The sequence below is a fragment of the Buteo buteo genome, chromosome 24 (genome assembly GCF_964188355.1).
Source record: "Buteo buteo chromosome 24, bButBut1.hap1.1, whole genome shotgun sequence".
NCBI lineage: Eukaryota > Metazoa > Chordata > Aves > Accipitriformes > Accipitridae > Buteo > Buteo buteo.
Genome location: NC_134194.1, coordinates 12,715,398 through 12,739,461, shown reverse-complemented (window position 1 = coordinate 12,739,461; position 24,064 = coordinate 12,715,398). Strand labels below are relative to the sequence as shown.

The window sequence follows — 24,064 nt, the reverse complement described above, 5'->3', positions numbered from 1 at the left end:
AAACACGCATTTTCTTTGGTGAGGAGGAGGTTTCTCCTCTCCCTCATCTCTTGCTTCCAAGTTCGTTGAGCCCCGCAGAGATGTGAGCAGAGCTCTCTGCAGCTGGAGGGCTAACATCTCAGCTCTTCCAAATAAATAGAAAATGACCCAGTTCATTTTTCTCTTTTCCCAAAGTCCAAGCACCCAAAAAATGAGACAGTAAGGGGAAGCCACAAATAGATTTCACGTATTCTGACAGAGCCAGGAGATGAAAGCAGGGGAAACAGCTCCTTCCTCCCCTGCTCAGATCCTGGTACGGCAGCAGCACATCCTCCCCGGGGTTAGCTTCCCTGGGTCAGAGAGGCAGGAGAGGCTTTGGGGCTGACCCCAGCTCAAGTCCCACGTTGCCTACCAACTGCTTAGGAAAGCTGCCATCCCCTGTCCAACCCCAAGGGCTCCAGTGCTCTTTGCACCCGAGGGTGGGGAGTTTTGGGCCAGACGAGGTCCCAGGCTGGTGCAGGCAGGATGCTGGCTTGCTGGCCTGTTGCTCCGAGGAACATCTCACTGCTGCGGTTCAGCTTCACAGCCCCAGGATCTGCTGGCACCGCAGCTTGATGAGCCTCTGCTTCCAGCTGGGAATGGCTCAGCATGCAGGAACCCCTCTTTCCCTAGGTTTTTTTTTCCTCGCTCATACAGTCCCCACACCCCTTGGGGACCAGGATCTTCTGAGGCAGGGTGGGAGCCTCCCCAGGGCTGCTCCCATCAGCCTTGCTCCAAGTATTAAGGTGAGCAGCAGAACGTGCCCAGCCTTCAACTATTCCTATCACGTCCCATCTGGAGACAGAAATCTGCCTGCTGGCTTTACAATTAAAATTGAAATTATTTGATTACAGGCCTTCATTAGTAAAAACAAACACCAGGCAGCCTTCCTCCCTCTCCTCCCCCCATCCCCGCCCAGCCGTTCCTCCCCGGGGCTGTTTTAGGTAAATCCCAGCCAGGATGTGGGCTGGGCACACAAAGGGGGTTCGTGTCTGCAGCTTGTAGCTACAGTCAGGTGCAGCCCAAAGGAGACAAATTTTAGACCCACAAATCACCTCCTTCAGGTAGAGATGCAGCAACAATCTTGGATTGACGGCTTGATGGACTGCTGCCCAACAGTGGGTGTAGCGATGGCTTTAGCAGCAGCAGGACTTTTCCCAACACTGCACAGCCTGCTGAATGCTCGCAGACCTTACTGGGGGTCTCCCACAGCCCTTGGGGCTTCCGATTTACATTTTGACTCCATGCCCTTTGTTCTGCGAGTCTTTGCAATGGGGTCATTTGCACCTTCACATCAACCTGGACTTGCCATTGCCAGGTCTGTTTTTCTTCCCCGCAGCTGGCTAATCCTGCCGGGAAAGTGGGGAGCACAGGGAAGGGCTGTGCCGGCACGGAGCAGGCTGCCCGTGGTGTATGCAGATGCTTGAATCCCCAAAGCTGCAGCAGTTCTGGGGGAAGTAATTCAATTAACACTCGGGGCGTTGGGAACAGGCTGTGCAGCCTGGGAGAGGAGGAATGCTAATGAAGGAGGGCTTGGGAATGCTGCTGGGTTAGAGTGCCGCTCGCCCGGCTGCTCCCAGGAGCTGGTTTTCTCTAGCCGACGGGATGGCTCTGGGCAGCGGGGAGGTGAGGTGGGAATTAGGCAATCTTTCTGCCTCTGGTGCCTGATGCAAGAGGCCATGAAACGGCTCTTGACACTCAATTGGTGGCCCGTTTGAAAGGGCCCTGTGGCAGAAGAGGTGTGTGCTATCCCCACGGTGGCATGCCAGCTGGCACCCCCGCCAGAGTCCCTGCCTGCAGAAGGCAGGCTGACCCCCTGCCCTGTCCCTGCCTGCGGGCAGGGGCACTTCCCTCCGGTGCTCACCTGAGCTTCTCCATCCCTGCCTCCCACCTGCACCGTCTGCCTTTGCTCCAGCAAAAAGCTGCCTTTGGGATCTCCCCAGCGCCACAGCACACGCGCTGGCTGGGGCCGTGCCTCCGGCTGAGCTGGGAGCGGGCCGAGGAGACTGAGCCACGGTGCCTGCAGACCACAGGGCCAGGCTGTCTGGGACTCAACAGCCCCTTTAGCCCTCCCTGTATAAGGAGGGAAACCCGGACCCAGAGCTGCGGGGCGAGGGGGCCGCAGCCGCAAGGCTCGGGCTGGGGAGGAAACCCCTGGCTCAGGAGCAGGACCAGCCACGGCAGCTCCAGCTGCGGCAGGGGACGATGGCAGTGCCTGGTGGCACATGAGAATCACGGATGCAGCTTCTCCCTGGGGCGGTGAGCCTGTCCGGGCAGGGGAGGCCATCTGCTCACCCACAGAGAGGGGAGCAGAGCTGGGGGTCCAGAGCCCCTGTGTCCAAACTGGCTCGAGGCAGCGCTGCCTTTGCAACCTGGGGGGCACCAGCACCCCAAAGACGAACAAAGGGTTGTATTTGGGGTGCCTTTGCAGGGATGTATTTGGGAAGCCTTTGCAGTCTCAAGTACCTTTGCAACAACCAGGGGCAGCCACCCCGAGAACGCAAGCACGGGGTCGTGGGAGAAGACCTGCGTCCATGGGTGTCTGTCCCCTTTGCCAGGCTGGGCAGTGGGAAAGGCGGCTGTCACAGGACCAGCGGGAAGGCAGAAGGGTGCTCTGCACCTCCTCCGTGCCACGCTCGCTCCTTAACTCCTGTGGCCTCTGGAATGCCCCGCAGTGCTCTCCTGCCAGCGGAGTGACCTTGGGCACAGGATGAGCCTGTAAGAATCTGCCTTTTGCTGCCAGGCAGATGAAGCCCCTCATGCCACAGGGCTGAGGAAGTCCCAAGGGAAAGGGTGCATCACCCCGGGACCACCGGCTCAGGGTCTGCCTGCCTGGGGACCCCCAGGACATGGCAGGGCAGGGGCGCATGGTGCAGGGGCTGGCATGCTGGCCGAGCTATTCGCGGTGGGTAGTGTTGCCCGGCTGCTCCGGCTGACTCATGTCACATCAGGGCCAGACTGGCTTCCCAGCGGCATGAAGCCTCCCCCTGACCGGTGGCACTGGGATGAACTGTGGCCAGGGCAGGTGGCGGGGGGGGCACAGGTTATAAAGTTACGCTGAAGAAAGAACAGCTCCTGGTGGGATGCTCCCCTCCCTAGCTGTGTGCCATCCGCCTGCCCAAACCTCAGCTCGACACCTGAGGATGCTCCAGCTCCATCCCCCGTGCAATGTCTGGATGCGGCCCAGGGATGGCAGGGTCCGGCTGCAGGGGTGTGCTCCAACAGTGGGGCTGAGCCATAGGTGGGGAGGCAGCGGGGTTAGTCCCTCCACCTGGGCAAGTGTCACCAAGTCGGTGGCACTAACAGCATTGTTGTCCTACCCAGGCTTGCCTTGTGGGCTAAATCTTTAACCAGATCAAGGGTTTAACTTTATCGGTGTCTGGAAAAATGTGGCACCGTTTTCCTGGGGCAAAGTATCTTGATCCCTGCAGAAATCCCAGATGTGGCTCCTTTCCCTGGGCTGCAGCTCCCTGGCGCTTGTGTCTGGCCCTTCAGCACAGGGACCCATGGGACCATCTGGGGCAGGGAGCACCCCGTGCCCCATGCATGGCCTGGGCTCCCAGCTGGCCCCATCTTCCCTCCAAAATCACAGTTTGCACAGACCCAGGTGCACCGGCACGGTGCCAGCATCAAGGAGCTGGCACTTTCCCTTGAAGGGTGTACCTGGGCACAGATTGTCCTTGCAGTGGGCAGCGTGGGAGGAAAGACACTGCGGGAGCAGAGACTTTGGTGTCCCCTTGAGGGGAGCCCCACTGCTGGCACCACAGTCTCCCTGCCAGCCCTGCCGGCTCCGCAGCCCTGGAAAGCCTTCCACAACCCCTGCCCAGAGCAGGATGATTGATTATCGTTATTAAGGCTGGAGAACAGTTTCTGTGCACGTCCAGGTGGTTCAGGAGCAATTAGTCACCCACTGGTGAGGTGGGGGCCAGGCTGCCCCTCTGCCCCTGCAGAGGTGGGTGCCCTCCGTCACCCCAGCGAGGGCCCAAGGCAGCTCCTGGCACTCCTGGCACAGCCAGGAGGGAGCCCTATCTCCTTGAGGGCTGTATCTGATGGGCACGCTCCCTGCCAGCCCTTTCTGGTAAAGGGCAGGGCTTTGACAGAGGTGCAGCGCCAGGGCAGGGCTTGGACCTGAGCTGACTCCTGCCCCCCCAGGCCATCTGATGGGGGGAAGGCAGAGGGTCTGCAGCCCCCAGCCCCATGGCAGAGATTTACCCCCATCCAGGGTGATGCGGCACCTTGTGCTTTTACGTGGGGTGGGCGCAATGGAGGGGCTGAGGAGGGGAGGGGTGCTCATCCCCAGTCCTGGGGGGCCACACCAGGCACAGCTCCAGCCAGGGGCTCATCTGGCAGCACCGTGACGGCAGGGACATCGGCAGCAGACGGCTGCCGGCTGGAAAGGGGGGGCATAATGATGGTCCATCTCAGCAAAGGTAGCAGAGCATGAAAGCAATTTCACACTTTATTAGACAATTCAGGTGCTGGCTGCACAAGCCTGGAGCGAGCACTGCTGCTGACACCTCCGCTCCTGTCTCGCAGCCCCAGGGCGACTCTCCGTGGGGCTCAGCCCTCCCTCAGGCCACGCAGCACCATGCTGATCACGGCTGGCAGCGGAACCAGCGTGGGCTGCAGGGGACCAGGGTGCCGAGGCTGCGGGCTGCTTCTTGTGGGCCACCCTGCTCCCACACACGGGCAGGCGCCTGGGAACCGTGCAGCCGGCAGGCTGGCTCTGCTGGGAGCCAGCTCAGCCTGGCAGTGGTGGTGAACTCAAGCACCATGCCCGCAATCACAGCTCCGCTGGGGCTGGCTGTGCCCTTCAGCCCAGGGCAGCCACCCTGCTCCTGCTGGGTTCCCCTGCTCCCCTCCTTCGCTGCCCGCTGCAGCCCTGCTGCACCCCTACTCCCCTCCTGGCACCCCGCGGTGAGAGGACGGGTCTGGGTTTGGGAGCCTGGGCTTGGGGCTTCCCTGGCAGCTGCTTTCCTCTCGCGCCTCCCTGCCGCCTGGGTGCCCCAGCAGAGCCAGCGGGCACATCGACACCTGGGCACGCAGCCATCCTCCCCGCGATCCAGGTGTCTCCATCTGGAGATGTGCCTTGCGGCTCCCCACCCTGCCCGCAGCCACCGCCGTGTCCCCAGGGACCGGCACGCCCCGCAAAGCGGGCGAGAGCGGAGTCTGACCTGCCGCCATCCTGCTCTCCGGCATGTGGCCGGGCTGGCGCCCTGCACTCTGGGGACACGGCTGTGTGCTGTCACACCCCACGGGTGGACACTATCCAAATGCCTGCACGTCCAGGATATGAATCAGCCCGGACGGGAGTGCAGCAGCCGCTCCTGGACAACCCGAGCTGCCCGGCAGGCTGCTCCGGCAGCCAGGCTGTGCTGGTGCCAAACCTCTTGCGGGCCGGCAGGCAGGTTGCGGTCAGCAGCGCCTGCCCGGCTCCACTGCCACCTTGCCGATCAGCCCCGGGCATGGCGAGGCCCCGGCCTGGCACGCATTTCCCTCCCCCTTGCCTGGCTCTGATCCCACAGTGCCAAGACACGGCACAGCGGCGCCCGGCCGGGGTGATGCCCAACCTTGACCCGACCTCCTGGCGAGGAGCCATCGCTGCCCGGCTGACCCCCCGTGCCCCCTGCCACGAGCATGTTCCACCAGGCCAGCCAGAGCATTCCTCCTGGGAGAACCTGTCCTTGCCAGGCTATTTAAAGGCACACTTGTGCCCTTTATTCCCCTTCATGTTTAGGCTGGAAGAGCCCCGTACCCTCCAGTGACTCCAAGGGGGCACCTCCAGGCTCGGGGCAGCAGCAGGTGCAACGAGTTTGGCCGAAATCATGGGAGAAGAGAGGGATGTCAGTGGCCCGTGTCCTGCAGCCAAGTATTAGGCCATGTCCTGAGGACAGACCCCATGGGGAAGGTCCCACGGCCGTCGAGGTTGGCAGCAGGACTGGTGGGTACTGCAGAGCCCAGCTCAGCCCTTTGGGTCCAAAGACTGGAGGAGCTGCACGAGCTAATTTCCCTCTTCCTAGCAGGGACACCCACAGCACGCTCCAGCCGCCGTCAGGACCTCAGGGTAGGCAGGGCACCAGTGCCACGGCCGCTGGGCAGGGTGCTGGTGCTGGCTGCCTCAGCACCATTCAGAGGAGCCTCTTGGTGCCTCAGCTGCACCCAGCCTGGAGCGCAGCCGCGTTATCTGGCAGGGGGCAGGCAGCCGGTGCCTGACACAAGCAGCGTGTCCCCGGTGTGCTGCCACCTCCTGCAGAGCACCGGTGTGTGGCTCACGTACATCTGCCGGTGGGATGTGCGTGGGCTCTTTCACCTTGCCCTTCATGCCTGTCAGCCCTAGCAAGTGCTGGTATTCGGACATTTGATGGGTAGAGTGGGGACCCAGGGGAGGCAGCGGGGGTCTAGGACACCTCGCAACAGCCTGCACCCCCGTGCCGGCTGCAGGCAGGGCAAAGAGCTTCTGGCCAGCACTGACGCACAGGCAGCACCGGCGGTGGCTGGAGGGAGGGAAAGGGGAGCTGTTGTTTTAGAGCACATGAAATCCAGAGTCCTGATGAGTGGGACAGAGAAAGCCCAACCAGCTTTGTAAGCTGCCTATCAAGTCCTGCCCGCCACAGGCCTCCTTCCAGCAGGCAGATCAGGGCACAGGCAGCACCAGTTTCTCAGCGCTCCGTGTCCTGCTGTCACCTTTCACCCTCCAAAGGGTCCCGGGTACCTGCGGGCTACGGAGCAGGACCTGCTCGAGCCACTGACTCCTGCTGTTGCCTGCACTGGCGCAGGGCTGATTGCATCTGCGCCCCACTGAGCTCGCAGGAAGGCAGCTCGGGAGGGAAATCCGACCTGATGTGATTTGATTAGGAACGGAAAAATCCGGAGGAGCCATCAGCAGTGAGCTGGAGGTGTAAGCCCTGCTGCTGCAGGGCTGGAGCTGGGGAGGGGACCCTCAGAAACACAACCCCTGCGCAGCGGCCCTCGTCCCCACAGCCTGCCCGCTTTCCCTTCCTGAGGAGCCCATCGGCCTTTCCCCAGGCTGGGAGCATCCCCAGGCTACGTCCCCATCTCCGGTGCTGCTGTCCCCTCCCAGGTTTCCTGTGGGTGAGCATTTGCTTGGGGCTTTCAATGGCACCTGGGCGGAGGTAGCAAGCCCCCAGCCTCCCCACAGATAAAGTCCCAGAACCCTGCAGGTACGAAAGAGTGTGAGCCCCACAGGCAGCTCTGCCCCAAACCAGGCACCTGGACCCGTGTGTAGGGCGCACAGCGAAAGCACAGCAGCATCTGGGGCCTGTCCCCACCTGCCTGGCACCCACCTCATCCCTCCCCACATGGTGCAAGCTTCAGCGAGGACATGCCACCTCTGCCCACCCTGCCCAGTCCGCAGCCACAGCCGCAGGGCAGCACTGCGGGAACCCACACCCACCCACCGAAGCGCGTTCTGTGGGGAGCCCGTGGGTGGCCGAGCCTGCCGTCTCCCTGCCAGGCAGGGCGCAGGAGCCAGCATGCCAGCGCTCGCCAGTCAGGCCATTGCACCTTTGATGTGGGAAGCGGCAGGTGCCCAGGGCAGCCGGGACGACGCCAGGCTGCTGCACCGGTGGGTGCCTCCACGCTCCGCTGCCGGCAGTGGGTGAAGGGTGGGCAGCGTGGCACCGTGGACCGAGCTCTCCCACGGAGGCAGCACGGTGCCAGTCCCTGAGGGCTGCAGCCGGGAGCTCCCGAATTCCCCTCTGACACCATGTCAGCGCTGCCGTGGGCACGGCTCCCTGCCCCGAGCCCCATCAGCATCACGTAACAGCACAGCATCAGAGCAAGCCATGGGGAAACTGAGGCACAGAGCTGCGGCGTCTCCGTCCCCAGACCGAGCCTTAGGTCAGGGACCAACCCACACGGGTTGATTCTCCCAAAAACCTCTTCCAGGGGGGCCTGTGCTGCTAGAGAGCGCGCGTGTGTCAAACCACTGGAGATTTCTGCGGGTCGGCGAGGGGACACGGTGGCCCCAGGGCCCCCCGGAGCCGTGCTCTCCCCCCCCCCAGCCCCGACCAGCACCGGCTGGGAGGGAAGCGGCGCCCACCTCGCCTTCAGCCCCTGCCCCGGCACAGCCGTGCTCACGCCGGTACCGCCGGCCCCGCCGCCTCGGGTCGTCCCCACGCCGGCCAAGGACGCGCACACTCCACCCGCAGCGGCGAAACCCCCCCCGGCGCCCTGCCGGCGCCCCCAAACCAGCGCTCCCAGCGCGGCCGCCGAGGCGCGCCGGGCGGGGGGGCTCTGCCACCTGGCGGCCGCGCTGCCACCGCGCCGGGCAGCCCCCCGTCAGCAGGGGTGGGGGGAGAGACGGTGTGATATATTATAATGTCAGCCTGTCCGTCACACGAAATAGCATCGGCGGAGTACAGAGCGCTCCTCGGCACCGGAGCTCAAAGCGCCTCTCAAACGGGTCAGCGGCAGCAGCCCCGCTGCGGGGCGGCGTTGGGGGGGGGGGGGGAAACTGAGGCCGGGAGCGATGCTCGGTGGGCAGGAGGGCTGGGGAGGACACACAGCACTCAGCCCGGCACCCATCCGTCGCGGCCGGGCGCACGCCGACGTTGCCGTGCCCTTTAGCAGGACGCGAAGGCCGTGCTGCCGAAGGGACCCCAACGGCACGGCAGGGTGGGCACCCAGGCAGGTGTGACACCCCGGTGAGCAGCCGTGCCTCTGGGGCTGCTGCGCATCGGCCTCCGCACTCAAACCAGCAATTCCCCCGAGGGCCTCTTCCCAAGAGCCCCAGATGCTCCGTGCCAGGTTGAAGACCCCCTCTGCAGCACTGCACTCTTCGCAGCTTGGTCCTGATCTAACTGGGGACAATGCTGTCTCGTCCCCCCTAGGGACACTTTTGTCACTGATATGGATTTCAGCAAATCCCTAGAAAACTGCAGCCACCTGCCCTCACTCCCTCCTACGCCTCTCTTTTGTGCAAACACGTATGGGACATGGCACCCTCACGCCTACCCATCAAAACGTGCCTCCTGACTGCCGTTGCTTGCACCCACATCCCCCGGGGCCGTATTCTGCCACCCGCTTCCCACCACCTTCCCAGCCTGGGGCCACCACAGCCGCCCCCCTCCGGCATCGCCCATGACGAGCCCTCGGGTGCCAAGCGGACGGCTCCCATCCAATGAAGCCTGTGCCCTTGGGTGCCGGGCTGGCCGGGCTCACACAGGCAAGCTCCAGCCCATGGGCTTCTGCAGAGGGACTGTCACCAGGTAGCTGGAGGGCACATAGCCCCTCCGGCCGTTCACATCCACCAGGCTCCACTCCTTGCTCCCCTTCTTGTCGTGCGGCTCCAGCACCACCACGGGCTGCCCTGCCTGGAGGCTCACCTCCTGCGGACTCCTGGCTGCGAAGGAGAAGCCGGCAACCACCTGTGAAAGGCAGGGGAAGGAGGGAGGAAGCCCTTGCCGGATGCAAGAGTTCAAAGGACATAGGCAGGGCAGGACCTAGAAGGGACATGGAGGTTGTTTCCAAGAGGGCAGCGCAGTACTGCCAGTGATGGAGGGACACTGGGGACCCCACCGAGCACAGTTCTCTTGCTCGGTCCACCCCTGGTCCCAGCAAGGCAGACACCAGCCTCACGGGGTACTCGGCCAGGGGCTGTGACATTCCCCTGCTAGGCACGTGGCTGCACATGTATGACCACGTGTGTGCTGGAAAAGCGGGTCCACCTTCCCACCCACATGCTGCACACGCAGGGACTAGCATGGAGCTGGTGGGGTGGCTAGGAATGGCCCTGGGGGGTGTCCCCCACTCTCACCTGGAAAGCTGGGGTGAAGGTGGCCACCTGGGGCCTGGGAGCTTCAGGTGCTGCATATGAATGTCGCCTTCCCTCTGTGCTGCTCTCCAGGGCTGGCATCTGCATCCCAGGCTGCTGGCTTTGTACCGGACAATAGGGCTGGAGTTTTCCAGCAGGCACAAACCCTCGGGGACCTGGAGGACATGCACACACACAGGTCATGGGGCCCCGCTGCCTGGCACATGTAGGACTGGTTGGAGGAGAGAGGAATGACAACTCGGCTGTTGCCTGGCATGGCACAGCAGCCCTGTTCAAAGCAGTCCATCACTAGGGGATATCCAGCAGCAAAACCCCACAAAAAGGGGTTTCAAGTGGTTTCTGTGTGCACGGGATTCTCCTTTCCCAGCCATGATGAGCCACGAGTGCTCCCTCATAGGGAAACCTGAACTTTACAGCTAATGGCTATGGGTGCAGCTGGCAAAGCAGAGGTGGGTTTGGGCTGAGCAAACTCTGGAAGGGAGGACTCGGGAGGCAATGGCCCACTGTTTCATCCAAGATGAGGAAGTGGTTCGGGTTTGGTTTCTGACCCTGGTGCCGAGGTGGGGAGAGGCTCCCTGTAGCGCTCACAGTACCTCCAGCATCCACCAGCCATCTGCTCGTGTTCCCCTTAGTGTCCACACTTTGCAGCAGAGCTACAATCTGTCCCCTTTGCAAGGTCAGGTCCAAGTCTTTGCTGCCACTGATGTTGCTTGTCACTTGGTAAAGTTTGTCTGGGCCGTGCTTGCTCACAAGGGAAAGGACCTTCCGTTCCTCAGCAGGGTTCAGAGGCTGGTGGGGAGCAAGAGACACAGGAGCGCTTGATGAGACAGGCAGGAGATTGAGGCCCTCCATGTACATGTACCCTCCATTCTGCAGGATCACATCCCAGTGAGAGGTTAGAGGAGAAACTCCTTCACACTATCTGTTCTACCTCATGGTTTGGAGACGAGTGTCTAGAACCAGAAGAGCTAAGACTGTTTCATCCCTGGTTATTCCCAGCCAGCTGCTGTTGGGGGCTTGGGGGAAATACTGTGGCTGTGGCTACCCCCCGTGCCACTTTCTGAGCCAACCTCCACCCCAAGGAGATGTTCTGCACTGCGAAGCCACGGTCCAGCTGGACTGAGACACCCCCTTCCCAGCTCCTACCTGTGTCACAGGGCTCGGTGCGACAGTCTCAAATGTCTGGCAGAAGGTACGGAGCTGAGCACCAGACTGCTGCAAGGTGTCTTCCACCATCTTCCAGAAACTGGGCAGAGGCATGCGGCCATGGGGCATCTGTGAAGACAGACCCTGAGATCAGAGAGGGCCCTGTGGAGGGGAAGAATTGTGGGTAGGGTCAAAAGAAAAGGAACAGTTAGAAAAGAGGTGAGAAAGCAAGAGAACAGACCTGGCCACTAAAGATGCATCTTGCACCTAGGATGTGGTTCCCTTTGGCAAGGAGAGCTGCTGCTCTCTGACTTTGAGCCACCTACCCTGGGCAGGGCAGTCCCGTGCAGGGCTCTTGGGCTGTACCCAGCCCACCGCAACAATCCCTGGGTCCTGCTGTCCTGCCCCAAGCCCAGAGTCCTTTCCACCTGACTAAAAAGGGAGACAGGTGGATGTAGCTCTGGGGTAGATGTCTGCAGCGTAAGCATCCCAGACTGAGCAAGGGGAATCCACCCTCATGAGTAGGTATGTACAAGCAGTGCCTGACGGGATACTTCCACGTGGCTGCATCTTGTTCTCATCTTGGTCATGGGTCAGGCCAGGGCCATGCTTTACCCCAGGGCTCTGGACTGGCCTGACCCACCACGTTTGCAAATGTCAGGCTCAGTGAGTGCCATGCAGTGAGGAGTCCTGGGAGATAAATCCCAGGGGATGGAGGTTCTAGGGATGCTCGTTCCTCAGGCTAGGAGCTGTCCTTCTCCTCCTTGCCTTCCCAGCACAGAGCTCTCGGGAGCTCAGAGTTAACACTGATCTCTCAGGCAGCACATCAATAGATTACCAGCGGTGTCCTCAGAGAGAGAGCAGGCCAGTTCCTGGCACTGAAGAAGAGACAATTTGGCTTTCCCCAGCCTAAGGGGAGATCCCTTACAAATGCTAGACAGGGAGCTGTGTGTCTGCAAGGGCAGGCTTGGGCTACAGCAAACCTTCAGTGCCCTGACGTCCAAGTGATGTTCCAAGCCTGAAGAAGGCAGGTCTGGCTCAGCACGTGTGCCAGTTTGGGCACACAGGCCAAGGGGTCACTCTCACCTGCTCTAGCTCCTTTTGTGCCTGCTGCAGGACCTGGGCAGCCAAGTCCCGTTGCAGGGCGCTGAAGGAGCACAGTATCTCCCCCAGGAGCTGCAGAGCCACCTGGTTGAACTGCGGGAGCTCAGCCACGAGCAGGGCGTTGATGGCGAGGTAGGTGTTCATGGCTGCCTCCTCGTCGTATGTCACGCTGCCCATCTCGCTCTTCCGCTCCTGGATCTCCTCATAGTCCAGCAGCTTGTCCAGGCGCTTCTTGACCAGCTGTTGTGGCCCCACCAGCATGTCTGAGAGGCTGCAGAGGGGCTGGCAGACCAGCCTGTCTAGCCGTCGCTTCTGTAGGGCGAGAGAACCCAAATCTCCATGTGAGCCCCCCAGACAGGCCCAGCTGTCTGCATGGGGCACTGTCTTACACAGGAGAAAAAGCTTGGGGACCTGTTGAAGGGCTCGTGCAGAGTGGGGAGCATCTGAGGCATCCTTCCCTGAAGGCACACAGGACGCCAACCAAAGCAAACCCTTGGTAGAGAGCAGCCACGCATGCCACGATTCAACACTTGTGCTCCACGCAAATGGTCAGGTAGGACCCTCAGGCGCAAGGTTCCGTGGGCCAACAGGGCTGCTGCAGTGACTGTCCCATGCAGGTCACAGTGTCCTGGTTTGATGGAGGCCCTCAGTCCAGGGTCTGTGTGGTTATCCCACGTAGCTACCCTCCCTCCCCATGCTGGCGCTCCTTGGGGATGCCGGCATCCAGGTGTGGGGTTCAGGCTGCCCTGCCACACTCCTCACTGCTTGGAAAACCTCCCTGACTGCGTCCATGGTGGCAGTCAGCACCTAAGAGGGAGTCCTGGAAAAGCAAGCAGGGGCAGTGGAAGGAGACAGATGGGGGACTCTTGGGCTCCCAAAGGCGAGTACAGATGCCCAGAAGCTGTGGGCAGGTTAGACTGGGGTTTGGCAGCAAGTGCCTTGTGTGAGTCAAATAAGCAGAACGCCTGGTTTCCCACCATCCTCTGCTCCGCTGCAGCCCTGCCTGCATGGTTGGCCATGAACATGTCAGGGCCCTGAAGGCACAAATAGTCTTTAATGGCCCAGACCAGCCTCACCTGGGGTCTCCACCCACACCCCTGCCCACAGCCCATTGAAGGACCTTGGGCTGCTGCTTGACTATCGCTGTAGGTGAGCTGATTTCTGCTTCTGTCTCCTGGGTGGACCTTGGACCTCTGCTGCAGGTAGCTCAGCTCCTGGATGGACCCCTCAGATGGACATTGCAGCTTGTCTCCAGCCCTGGATGGACTTTAGAGCTGTGTTGTAGCCATGTCTCTGGCCCTGTCTCCTTTTGTTTCCTGGGTGGACCCTGTTCTTCAATTCAAGTGTCTGGGACTGCTGATGGACCCTGTTACCTGCCCCTTCATGTTCAGACCCCAGGAGACTGGGTCTATTGGTGAGGACACTGCCTGCTCTGGGGATCCCTCAGCTCTTGGCTACCCTGCCCTGGAGCCAGCCTCTGCTGTAACCTGGCAATGCTTGGCTGTGACCCTGAAGGAGATATACATAGAAGGAGCACTCACAAACTCTGGGAAAACAGTGCAATGGAGGTATTCTGCAAAGCGTTGGTACTGCTGGGCAGGTCCCTCATTGATCTGCAGCTCACACTTGTGTGGGGTGGGCAACAGGAACGCCTGAAAGGGAGAAAGCCATCAGACCTGATCTGCAGAAGCTGCCCAACATGAGCTAACCCATCTGTAACCGCTCCCTGTGTTCCCAAAGACGTGCCAATGTCCCAGTCTGGGTGCTCTGTGCTAGCAGCTCAGTGGGACTGATGCTCTGGTCTACTCTTGTCTGCAACTCAGAGAGCTCATGCCGGTGTTAACAAACCTCTCTCCTTGGGCAGGAGTCATGCACTGGCTTGCAAAAGCACTCCTACCCCAGCAAGGTGGCCAAGGCTGTCCTGTGGCCCCAGCCAGTCTGCCCCAGCTTGATGTTGCCTGGTGCTTTGACACTGGGGTTTGGTGGTCCAGTAGCTCTGTGGAATTTCTTGTATTTGTGTACAAAATCTTCCCCCTGCCTCTGTGTGGAGAGTGAGGCTGGTGGGAAAGGAAAGCAGCTAGGGATGGTTTGGGTGGACACCCTCCTCTGAGAGGCTTTGCTCTAACGTCAATTCTGTGGGCAGCAGCCTCCTTCCTGCCTGGAGGTAGATTTTGACCCACAACCTCTAGACCCAGGGAAGGGAGCACTGAGCTCCCAGAGCCCCAGCCTGCTGCTGGTGCCAAGGGAAGGCTGGCCTCCAGCGCCTCCCGGGCTTAGCTTTGCTGCCCCTTGGAGTGCTGCTCCTGCAGTCAGTCCTGGAGCAGCAGGAGCAGTTTCTGTTTGATTCTCCTCAACCATGGCTGCCATAGGCCTCTTTTGGAGTGCCCTGATCTCTGTCCTAAATCCTGTCTTTTTGCCTGTGGTCATGCTTAGAAGACCCTTTCTTTGTAGTCTTCCTTACCACAGGAGGGACTGGAGACAGAAATATAGAAGGGGAAAGGGATTGACCCTTTGAGCAGAAGGCGGCAGCTCTGAGACCTGTGTGCTTTTCCTCAGCCCTACAGGGGCTCTTACGCAAGCAGAAGTGGCTGTGATGATCTTGTACACGCCAAGATTTGCCTCTCCTGGTGGTGGGGGCACTGGTACAGACAGATGCACAATAGGGAACTGCCAGCCAGCACAGAGGCCAGGCTGTTTCTGCCCTATGAGAACATGTCTTCATCGGCTCCTCAGGATGTCTTTGAGAAGCTTTCAGAGGGAGAGAGACGGGGCATGCATGCAGCCCCACCTTCCCCCACCAGCAGCTCCTCTGAAGCTGCATCCAAGCCCCAGCATGACTCCTAACCACAGCTTATTCTCTAGGCTGCCCAGCCTATTTGCAGACACTTAATGTCCTGGCTGAAGCCAAGAAGCTGGCTTACAGAGATGCAGCTTACCGAAGAGCAGTGCCGGGCAGGTCCCCAGAAGCCCTCGATGTCCCAAGGAATGGTCACACCCTGTTCCCTTAGCTGATGCCACATCTCCCTGTCATACAAATTGCCATCCTCATGTTTTTTCTTCTAATCCTATTTTACCCACTCTTTGGGCTACAGGGAGTCTTTCTGTTCCCTTTTCCTCCTTCCCAATCCTATATGGGGAGCCCTTGTCAATATTTTCATGACAAGGTGTCTCCAGCCCTTGAATTGCTGCTTTCTGAACCCTCTGCCATTTCCTGAGACTTTCCTGATTATATAGTGTCTGGGGATTTCAAGTTTGGCCATTGCTCATACTTTTATTTCCCTCAGATGCCCCAAGGGATTTCCATAAGAAAATCACAGCAGCTGCTCAGCCGGGTCATCTCAGAAGGGAAGTTTGTTGTTTCCCTGACTTGGGGACACTTCTGCCTTATACCTGTTATGCGAGAATTCCCAGGCTGAACAACACATAGCCTTCTCAGCTATTTAATGCCTTGAAATAATGATCAGTTTAAGGACCAATTATTCTCAAATGACAGCCAGCTCAGACTGGATCAACGAAGCTTTGACTTTGTTTTAAGCTCTGCTGGACCTGAGTGATCCCTGGACGCTGGGCAAGGCCCCAGCACAACGTCTTTAGCTGAGAGATGCAAGTCACTGAACATCCCCAGCTGACACTGGTTTCCATAGGGCTTGAAAGTATTCTGCAACCCCAAGAAACAGGTCCTGAGGCCTGGATGGGGCCCACCCCCTGCAAGTTATCAGGGTTTTACCTCTAAATGGCCGAGGTAGGACGCCACATTCTCCTTCAGTGCAGCCACGCTGGACACCACGCACTGGAACTTCTCCTCCAGGTCATCGTACTCCCTGTCCTCCATCTGCAAGGCAAGGGGCAACTTATCCCCAGCACGGGCAATGCCGCGGGCAGGGCTGATGCTCCTCGCTGGGTGCTAACGTAAAAAGCAGCCAGGCACCTGCCTGAAGCTCACAGTGCTGGGGACAGGCAGGGGAGACCCTGAGAGGCTCCAGGAACCTGAAAAGGGCCAAGACCTAGGGTGCTTGGGATGCATGCAGACGCACGGCTTTTGGTGTGGTTGCGGTGCTAGGGAACACCAGGGTGTCTTTCCTTTTGCTGGGGTGCCTGAGGATCCTGTGGGTCCTTTGGGGGCCAAAGCACTCCCCTGCAGCGCTCTGATGCAGGGAGCAAGGTGTGTACCTGCATCTCTCCTACCCTGCTGGTCCTTGGGATTGGGGACCAGGAGCCACCCTTAGGCTGCTCGAAAATGAGACTGTGGCTCATGTGACAGCATGGGCCACTGGGTGTCAGCACTGGCCACCTCGGCTCCGCTCGGGAGGCAGCGGAAAGGCCCAGAAATGACTCGAGGAGAGGCAGTGGGTCCGCAGGCGGTGGGGCGAGGGCTGCCCACCTTGGCCACGATGCCGGCCTCGTGCATGAAGAGCCGGCTCAGCCGCGTGGTCTTCTTGGCGATGGAGTGCGTGTTGAGGCGCGCGAAGCGGTCCCGCAGCGTCAGGTGCTCGGCCTTGTTGTATTTGATTGCTGCCTCGGGTGAGGGCACACGAGGTGGGAGGAAAAAAAGATCAGAAGAGGAAACTTCAGGGCAGCATCCTCAGCAGCCTGAGCAGGCAATGCGGGTGAGCAGCACTGAGGCCCCGGAGCTGACAAGTCGTGATTAACAGGATAAGCACAACCCACATCAAAGAAGGGCAGCCTGGGGGAAAGTACTATGAAAACCAAAAAGAAGAGCAAGCTCCTGTTTGTGGGGAGCCTGATTTCTCCTATCCCAAGGGCAGGACTGTTCCTCTCATTCCCCAGCTCCAGGAATGCAGGCAGACCGGTTTTGTGCTCAGCCCCCCCCCATGCCACCCTTCTCCTGCAGCCTTCAGGTCTTGCCCAGAGTGGCATTTGTAGGACCAGAGCGGTGCCAGGAGCTGCCTGCACGACTCTGCGGCTCCACCGGGCAGGATGGGTGCAGGGCAGGAAAGCTTTGAACTGACTTAAGTAGGAATTAGCACAACACCAAGGGAAGACAACTGGGCTCGGGCTGGGGCTTCCCAGATGCCGTGCCCCCTGCCCGCTCACCTACTTCTCTGCGCCGTTTGTACTCATTGATGTTGGCGTTGACCTGGGTCATGGCACGGACGGCTGCCTGCAGGGCCGGGTAGGCGCTGGCGCTGGTGGGGGTGTTCTCCAGGATCTTCCCCAGCAGCAGCGGGTATTTGGTGACCCTCTGCACGGGCATCACCAGGAAGAAGCTGAGGTCTGACGCACCCGTGTGAGGCCTGATGGAGAGGGGAATTGCTCGAGGTCGGCATGGAGATCTGCCTTCCTGCCTTGCTGCTCCTCCCAGCTTCTCTGCAAACATTTTGGAGAGAAAGCAGCGCCTGTCCAGCTGCAGGGGAGATCTGCCGCCTTGGACTTGCAGGCAAGCTGTGCCCAGCAGCTGGGGGGGGTTCTGGCTGTGAATCCCTGCTCCCTGCCAGCTGCGGGGCCACCCCCCCCAGGAGTGCTGGCAGGGGGACACTGTCCCCACCAGTCCTGAAGGCAGTGCCAGCCCCGGGCGGGCACCCTGCCTCCCTGAACAGTGCTGCGCTTGTCTAGCTAGGAGGCACGGGATCGGTGCTTGCTCTGGGGCAATGGGGAGGGAGGGTGTGGGCAAAGTGCAGGCAGGCTGCAGGCAGGACTCCCCTTCTACCCGCGCACAAGGTATCGCTCAAGTGGGAGTCACGTAGCCTGTGCCCTGAAACAGAGAGCAGCAAATCCCAGCAGCTCCTCCACTGCCACTCGTGCTTCTCCTGGCTCCAACAGCGTTTGTGACCCCCTCAATAGTTCAGGAGGGGTTTGGCAGGTCTCCCGGGGACAGCCCGTCTCTCTAGTCAAGCTGGGCAATGTGTGCTCTCCGTGGGCACAGCCTCTCAGGCTGTGGAGCAGGCAGGAGCTGCGGATGCCACCCCATCCCTTGTTTTGGGGTCCACCATAAAAGACCACCAACCTGTAGTGCCCTTGGGGCAAGTGGCCACAAGGATGCAGGACAGTCTGCCAGGGGCTACACCAGGCAATGCCACAAAGTTGATGGCTGTGATATTACACTCAGCCTGGTGGCACGTACCTGTGCAGGCAGATTGTCCAGAGAGGAGAAGGGCCAAGGACAGTAGGTAAAACAGGGAGAGGAAGGTGGTTGCCTCAGCAGCAGGTACCTACACTGTTGCATTCAGGGTCTCCAAGATCTCCTCCTGCAGCCTGGGGTCCTTGCGGTAGCTCTCCACCAGCAGGAGGGCATGCTCATAGCTGGCACAGTAGATCTTGTAGACGGTTTCCATCTCCTCCTTGAACTCCTGGAACAGGGCGCCTGGAGAAGGAGAGTGAGGCTGGAAAGGATGGTCCTTCCCTGTTGCCTCAGAGAAAGGCGGAGGTTTCTCCCCAGCCTGCCTGAAGGGTGAAGCCAGCAGAGCAGTGCCAGCCAAACGTGCTGGGGCAGTGCCCTGCACCACAGGCACCTCTGCCAAGCTGGGCCTGATGCTGCCCCCCGCCTCACTTTCTGCAGGCTGGGCAGGTCTGCCTTGCCCCTGTGGGGTGAGTGTGGGTGGCTGCCCACGGATGGTGGTGCGCAGGCAGCGGCGCTTCCCAGAGCCGAGGGAAGTGCAGGAGGTGTCAGGGTGGGTGGGCTGGGGGCTGCACCCAGGCACAGCGCTGGGCAGCAGCACTGCCAGCACCAGTAAAGGCATGGATGGGCACGGGTCAGCTCTCGGGGCTGCACCACTTACTGATGCAGAGCAGCTGCTCGTGCTCCTGAGCGGCCGTGGCCTCGAGACCCTTCAGAAACCGTCTGGAGACATGGAGGATGTCGTCCGTGTTAGAGAAAAGTCCGTCCAGGTCAAGATCAGGCAGCTGAAGGGAACAAAGATGCCCCAGGGTAAGCCGAATACAACAGACAGAGGTGGATCGTGTGTTCTGGAGGCACTCATGCCCTCCTGAGCACTCGTGTCCTTCCAGCTGCCCCACGCGACACCTGAGGAGCTGGAGCGGTGCTCTGTTTCAGGAGGCACTGCAGATGCTGAGATCTGGCTGTGCTCCCGAGCTGGGCAATGAGGGCTTTTCATGTTACAGATGCAGGGTTAAAGCTGTAGGACAGCTGGGTCAGACTCAATGTCCATCCAATTCAAGACCTTGACTGATCAGGGGAGCCCAGGAAGGTGGAAGGTGAGCACGCGTGACCTCCCTGGAATGATCTGGGCATCTCACAGCTCTTGACAGATTCACCCCACAGTCCCCAGCCCCTGGGTGGGGAGACGTACCCCATCTCACCTGCTTCTTCTGGAGGTGCGCCCGGATGTCCGACACGCAGAGCTGGATGTTGTGGACATAGCTGGCCTCGGTGGTGATGAGCTCCTCCACGGCCAGCTGCTGGCTCAGCTCCATCCTGTTGCAGGGCTTCACCTCCTCGTAGATGGCCTCTTCAGTTTCAGCTGCATCCTCGGCATCGGGGTCTGCCCCATGGGCGCTCGCCATCTTGGTGGCACACTCTGCAGGGGGTTAGGGACAGGCTGTGGCAAGGGCAGCCCCGGGACTGGTGCTCCAGTGCCTAACCCAGCTCAGTGCCCGTGCTCCCTCCCCGGGGATACTCAAGCCATCTGCATTACAAGCAAGGTGTGGATGACGCTCCAAAACCATAAAACCATAAAGCACTGCAAGCCAGGAGCGGGCTGGCTGTGGAGGGCAGGCACCCACACGTGGCAGGCGAGGACTTGCCACACACACGTGCCCAAACGACCACGTGCAGGGCCAGGGTGCAGGCAAGGGCAGCCCCAGCTGCAGGCAGGGGCCTGGCACCACTCACCCAGCACTGGGACTGCGCAGGGGCTGGTCCCCGAGCGGCAGAGCGGGGTTTGCCACCTCTGCCCCTGCTCCTCGCTGCCAAGGCTAGCTGTTCCCTCCCTGCCTTGGCTGTTGGTGCCTGGCACATTGCCTTGTGTTCAAGAGTCCTATTCAAAGTACAAAGAGTGTTTTCGCAGTGCTTGAACAAGAGACGTTTCTGTGGCACGGAGAACTGGCTTAGAAGTGACGGGGATAGGGGGAGAAGTGGGCGAAGCTGCCGGCGCCTCTGCCAGAGACGCTAGCAGCCCCCATTGCACAATGCCCGTGCCCTGCCCAGCACAGCCCGCTCCCCTCTCCTCTCTGCCTGTGGAGAGCTTGAAAAATCAGAGCTGATTCATGCCATTTCCTTCTCAGGGAACATCCTCTGCTCTAACTGATAATGAGGAGGATGGAGCAGGTCCCAAAGCATCACAGATAATGCTCAGTCCTAGGCAGGAGGCCTTGAGAGAGACACACAGCACAGCCCACACCAGCCCAGCACACAGCTCGGCTGGACCCAGACCCCAGCCGGGAGCAGGGAGGGACGCTGCCAGGCCGCCTGCCTGTGGAGGCTGCAGAGGAGGTGAAGAGCGAAGGCAGGGTAGAGATGGCTTGGCAGGATAAAATCGAGACGGCACAAGCAGCGGCACAGGGAGGGAGGCTCTGCCTCTGCCCTCCATTGCCTGCCCAGCCAGTGCCAACATCCACACCCAACCTTAGCCTGACTGCGACGTGCCAGGCGCTCCCTTCGCAGGCTGCAGCCCCGGGTGCCTGCAGCGGGAGCAGGGAGAGGGGCTGGCAGGACAGCCCGAGCCTCTTCGGGGGAAGGGTCCAGTTAACAAGCGGGTGGTGATGCAGTTGCGAGCACCGGGCAGGGTGAATGTCCTCTCCTGGCATATGCCCACTGCTAGCGCTGGAGAAGAGCTGGGCTTGGCACAGCAAGCAAACGCCATGTGAGAAGGTATGAGACCTCTGCCTGCCTTACAGGGGCACATGACCCTGTCAGCTGTCATCCCTGCCCTCTGCGGATTTGGCTGCTGCCCGCGCCTGTGGCATGGCGCTGGCTGCTATGGGACGTGGGGGGTAGGAGACACTTTCCTGCTTCCCTTTGGGTGCTTCCGAGAAGGATGCCCATCAAGGGCTGTTGGACAAGCCCAGCATCCTCCACCTGAGGCTGACAACAAAATCCTTGCTCAGAGGAAGGGCTGCAGTGGAGGCAGGTGGAAAGCCGTGATTTGAGACACCCCCCGAGCCCTGGAGAGATCCCCTGCAGCTTGGGGGCATGCGGGCAGTGGGGTCTCACTGCTCCCTGCGCCAGCATCCCCCAGAGCACACAGCTGCTTTGGGGGGTTGCCCCCCAGCTGGGGAAACCTCTTTCCCTCCCCCCCCGGCCTGAAACACCAGAAGAAGGAGAGAATTGTGCAAAACTAAAAGGAATCCTTTCTGGGCAGCGTTGGACCAGGCGGAGAGAGAAGGAGCAGGTTTCATTCCCACAGCTCTCCTCCCAGGCAGCTGCCTGCCATCGACATGTCACTGCCTGCCATCGACATGTCACTGCCGCCTCGGTGGCTCCCAGCATCCCCGTCCGTAACGCGGGGCCCGGGCAGCGTCCCCAGCCAGCACCGAGACCCGCAACGCCGGGGATGCCGCCGCAAGCCGGGCCGGGGGGCTACCGGCTCCGGTCCCCCAGCTCCCCGAGGGACAGGCTCCGGCACGGCCGTGCCACAACCCCCCCCCCCACCCCCCGGCTCCCCGCGCCCCGAACCCCCGCCGCCCCGGCTCTTACCTTGCGGCGGAGGCCGGGGCCGTGCCCGGCTGCGGCCGCTCTCCCGCTGCCCTGCGGCAAAGTTAACGATAAACCCGCTGAGGCGCCGCAGCCCGGGGGCGAGCGTGGGCAAGCCGGGCCGAGCCCACGGTACCGGGTGACGGCAGCCGGGCTCCTTCACCGCCGCTGAGCGCGGCCCCCGCCGCCCCACCCGGGCAGCGCCGGTCAGATGAGCGGCGACGCGCTCCCTGCGCAAGCCCGGCGGCGGAGCGGGGCGGGGGGTGTGTGTGTGTGTGTGTGTGTGTGCTGGCAGCCGGGCTGGCAGCGGGGGCTCACCGCCGGCAGCCGGACCCCGCCGGGGGGGGGGACAACGACGGGGAGCTGGGGAAAGCGAGCCGGGGCAGGCGCTGCGGGGGCGGCGGGGGGGAGGGCTCTCAGCTGCAAAAGCAGGTGGTGTCCCCCCCACCCCGAGCGCCGTACGTGGGTCTGTGTTAGCCCCTGGCATCGCAGCGGCAGCCCCCGTCCCCCCCCCCCATTTTTCCCCCTGGTCCATCCTCAAACCGTGGGGCAGCAGCTCTGGCTGGAGGGCAGGGGACGCAGCGGCTCGTTTCTGCCCTAAATAACCAGGGACAAGTCCGCTGGGTCTTTTTTATGGTCTTGCTGTGGCTCCGGTGTGTGGCCGCCTCAGCACCGGCTCGGGGAGGCCGGTTGGTGCCCTGGTGCTCCCACAGCCCATCCATGAACGCACAGGTTTCCCCTGCATTATCCCGCAGGCAGGCATGCCCCCGGCCATCGCTTCCCAGCTGCTCAGCTGCAGAAGAGGGTTTGGAGCAAACAGAAGCAAAAATATATAACTGAGGAAGCAGTTGCACAGATTGGGCCATTGGGAGCTAGTTAGTTGCTCTTTGGCGTGAAGTTGGTTTTTTTGCTCGTGAGGTGTTTGCATCCTTATAAACAAGCTGTTGAGAGGAGAGAGGCTGATCTGCAGCCAGCTCCCGCAGCTGGGAGCTCGGCCTCGGCCTGGCCACAGGGAGGGGGCAGTGGCACCTGTGTTTTTTCAGGCTGACCCACAGTGTCCAAAAAGTGTCACAGTAAAAAGGACTCAGTCTTTCAGTGACTCACGCAGGTCACAGGCAATGTCTGTGTCTAGAACCAAACCACCCCACAGGTCAGGGCGAGCTCTCCGGCACAGCCCTTCCTCTGGGTCCATTTCTGAGGGTGCAAGCCAGCCCCCCCAGCTGAGGTGTGTGGGCTGGGCAGGGCAGCATGGGCACCCACACACATCTGCCCCACTGGCTCCCACCCAGTGCCAGGATGGCCAGCCTGCCCTGCTGCCTTCCCTGCCTGCATCCCATCCTGCCTGCAGAGAGCCTGGGTGCAGCTCGTGGGGCTGTGCCGGGGTCCCCGAGCCAAGAGCATGAAACCACCCTCCCTTGTCCCTGCGCTGGAGGGATGCTGCAGCACACAGGAGCGGTTGCGGATGGATAAGCTGGGCAGCAACACGGCAAGAAGAGCCAATGATGGGAAGAGGCAGAAGCATTAACACCCAGGCAGGTCTTTGGGGGAGAAGCCAACGCACAGTGATGTCCCCTGGCTGGGTGGGTGGCTGGGGTAAAGCCACCCCACAAGAATGGTTCCCAGGCTGGCCCATGCTGTATGGGCTTAGGGAGAGACATGTGGCCATGGGAGAGATCCGCACATGGCTGGGTAGCAAGAGCTTTACCTGGCTGTGGCCTTGGGGACACAGTTGTTGTCCTTCCTCCCTTGCAGGTGGCAGCAGGGATTCAGTCCTCGCCCAGGCGCTTTCTGAAACAGCAAAACACCTGACCGGGCGGCCTGTAGGCTGGCATCGCAGCAATGTCAGGAGTTCCCCAGCTCCGTCCTTGGGCAGGCGCTCTTACTGCTGCATCCAGCAAAGCCATCACCCCTCGAGGCACATCACCGCCACTTTGCTCCCAACAGCATCTTGCAGCTGATCACACCAGAGTAGGAACAACGCTCCTGCGGCTGCCGAGGGGGTCCTGGCAGGGCAGCGCTCCCGCCTCGGACAGTGTCCTCGCCGCACTGGGGACAGCACAGCAGGGCAGCATCCCTGGCCACCCGCTCCGCCCCGGCCGGCTCACACCATGGGTGTTGCCTCCGGCATATTTCCCATTCCAGTCCGCTTTTTCAGACACTGGCTAACCTGGTTCTGGCGAGTTCTTTGCGGAATGGCCTCGCGGTCGAGCCCTGCGGGAGTGGCTGACGCCTTCTTCCCCCCGGTGCAAGCCGTTTCCTTCCTGCCGTGCCACTGGCCCCACACTGCTCCCATCCAGCCCCGGGGCTGGGGCTGCTGCGGCTCCGCTTGGCTCACTCGAGTGGCTCGGGGACCGGGAGCAGTGTCACAGTGCTGTCACCACTCCAGGGCT

General features: G+C 61.1%; 1 protein-coding gene across 4 annotated transcripts; it reads right to left on the bottom strand.

Moving 5' to 3' along the window:
* Positions 1 to 4,460: 4,460 nt before the first annotated feature.
* On the bottom strand, positions 4,461 to 23,672 carry ARHGEF37 (Rho guanine nucleotide exchange factor 37). Of its 4 annotated transcripts, none has more exons than XM_075056611.1 (13): positions 23,380 to 23,672; positions 19,343 to 19,560; positions 18,802 to 18,925; positions 18,239 to 18,386; positions 17,120 to 17,319; positions 16,446 to 16,576; positions 15,792 to 15,896; positions 13,606 to 13,716; positions 12,047 to 12,376; positions 10,961 to 11,089; positions 10,408 to 10,603; positions 9,797 to 9,969; positions 4,461 to 9,407 (listed from the first exon to the last, which is right to left on the bottom strand). In XM_075056611.1, the coding sequence occupies exons 2-13, from the start codon at positions 19,544 to 19,546 to the stop codon at positions 9,198 to 9,200; spliced, it is 2,061 nt and encodes a 686-aa protein (XP_074912712.1). In that variant the 5' UTR covers positions 19,547 to 19,560; positions 23,380 to 23,672; the 3' UTR covers positions 4,461 to 9,197. The 4 variants fall into 4 exon arrangements, with proteins under 4 accessions (XP_074912712.1, XP_074912711.1, XP_074912713.1 ...); XM_075056610.1 differs by lacking the exon at positions 23,380 to 23,672 and adding an exon at positions 21,678 to 21,867; XM_075056612.1 differs by lacking the exon at positions 23,380 to 23,672 and adding an exon at positions 19,875 to 19,941.
* Between the last annotated feature and the right edge of the window lie 392 nt (positions 23,673 to 24,064).

Bases quoted from the DNA above. Each gene is read 5' to 3' on its own strand.
- ARHGEF37 (XM_075056611.1), bottom strand. From the start codon at position 19,546: ATGGCGAGCGCCCATGGGGCAGACCCCGATGCCGAGGATGCAGCTGAA. The intron at 18,387-18,801 runs GTAAGTGGTGCA...CTCCTTCTCCAG, and splicing joins CGAGCAGCTGCTCTGCATCA to GCGCCCTGTTCCAGGAGTTC. The intron at 16,577-17,119 runs GTGAGCGGGCAG...CACCCGAGGCAG, and splicing joins CAAACGGCGCAGAGAAGTAG to CAATCAAATACAACAAGGCC.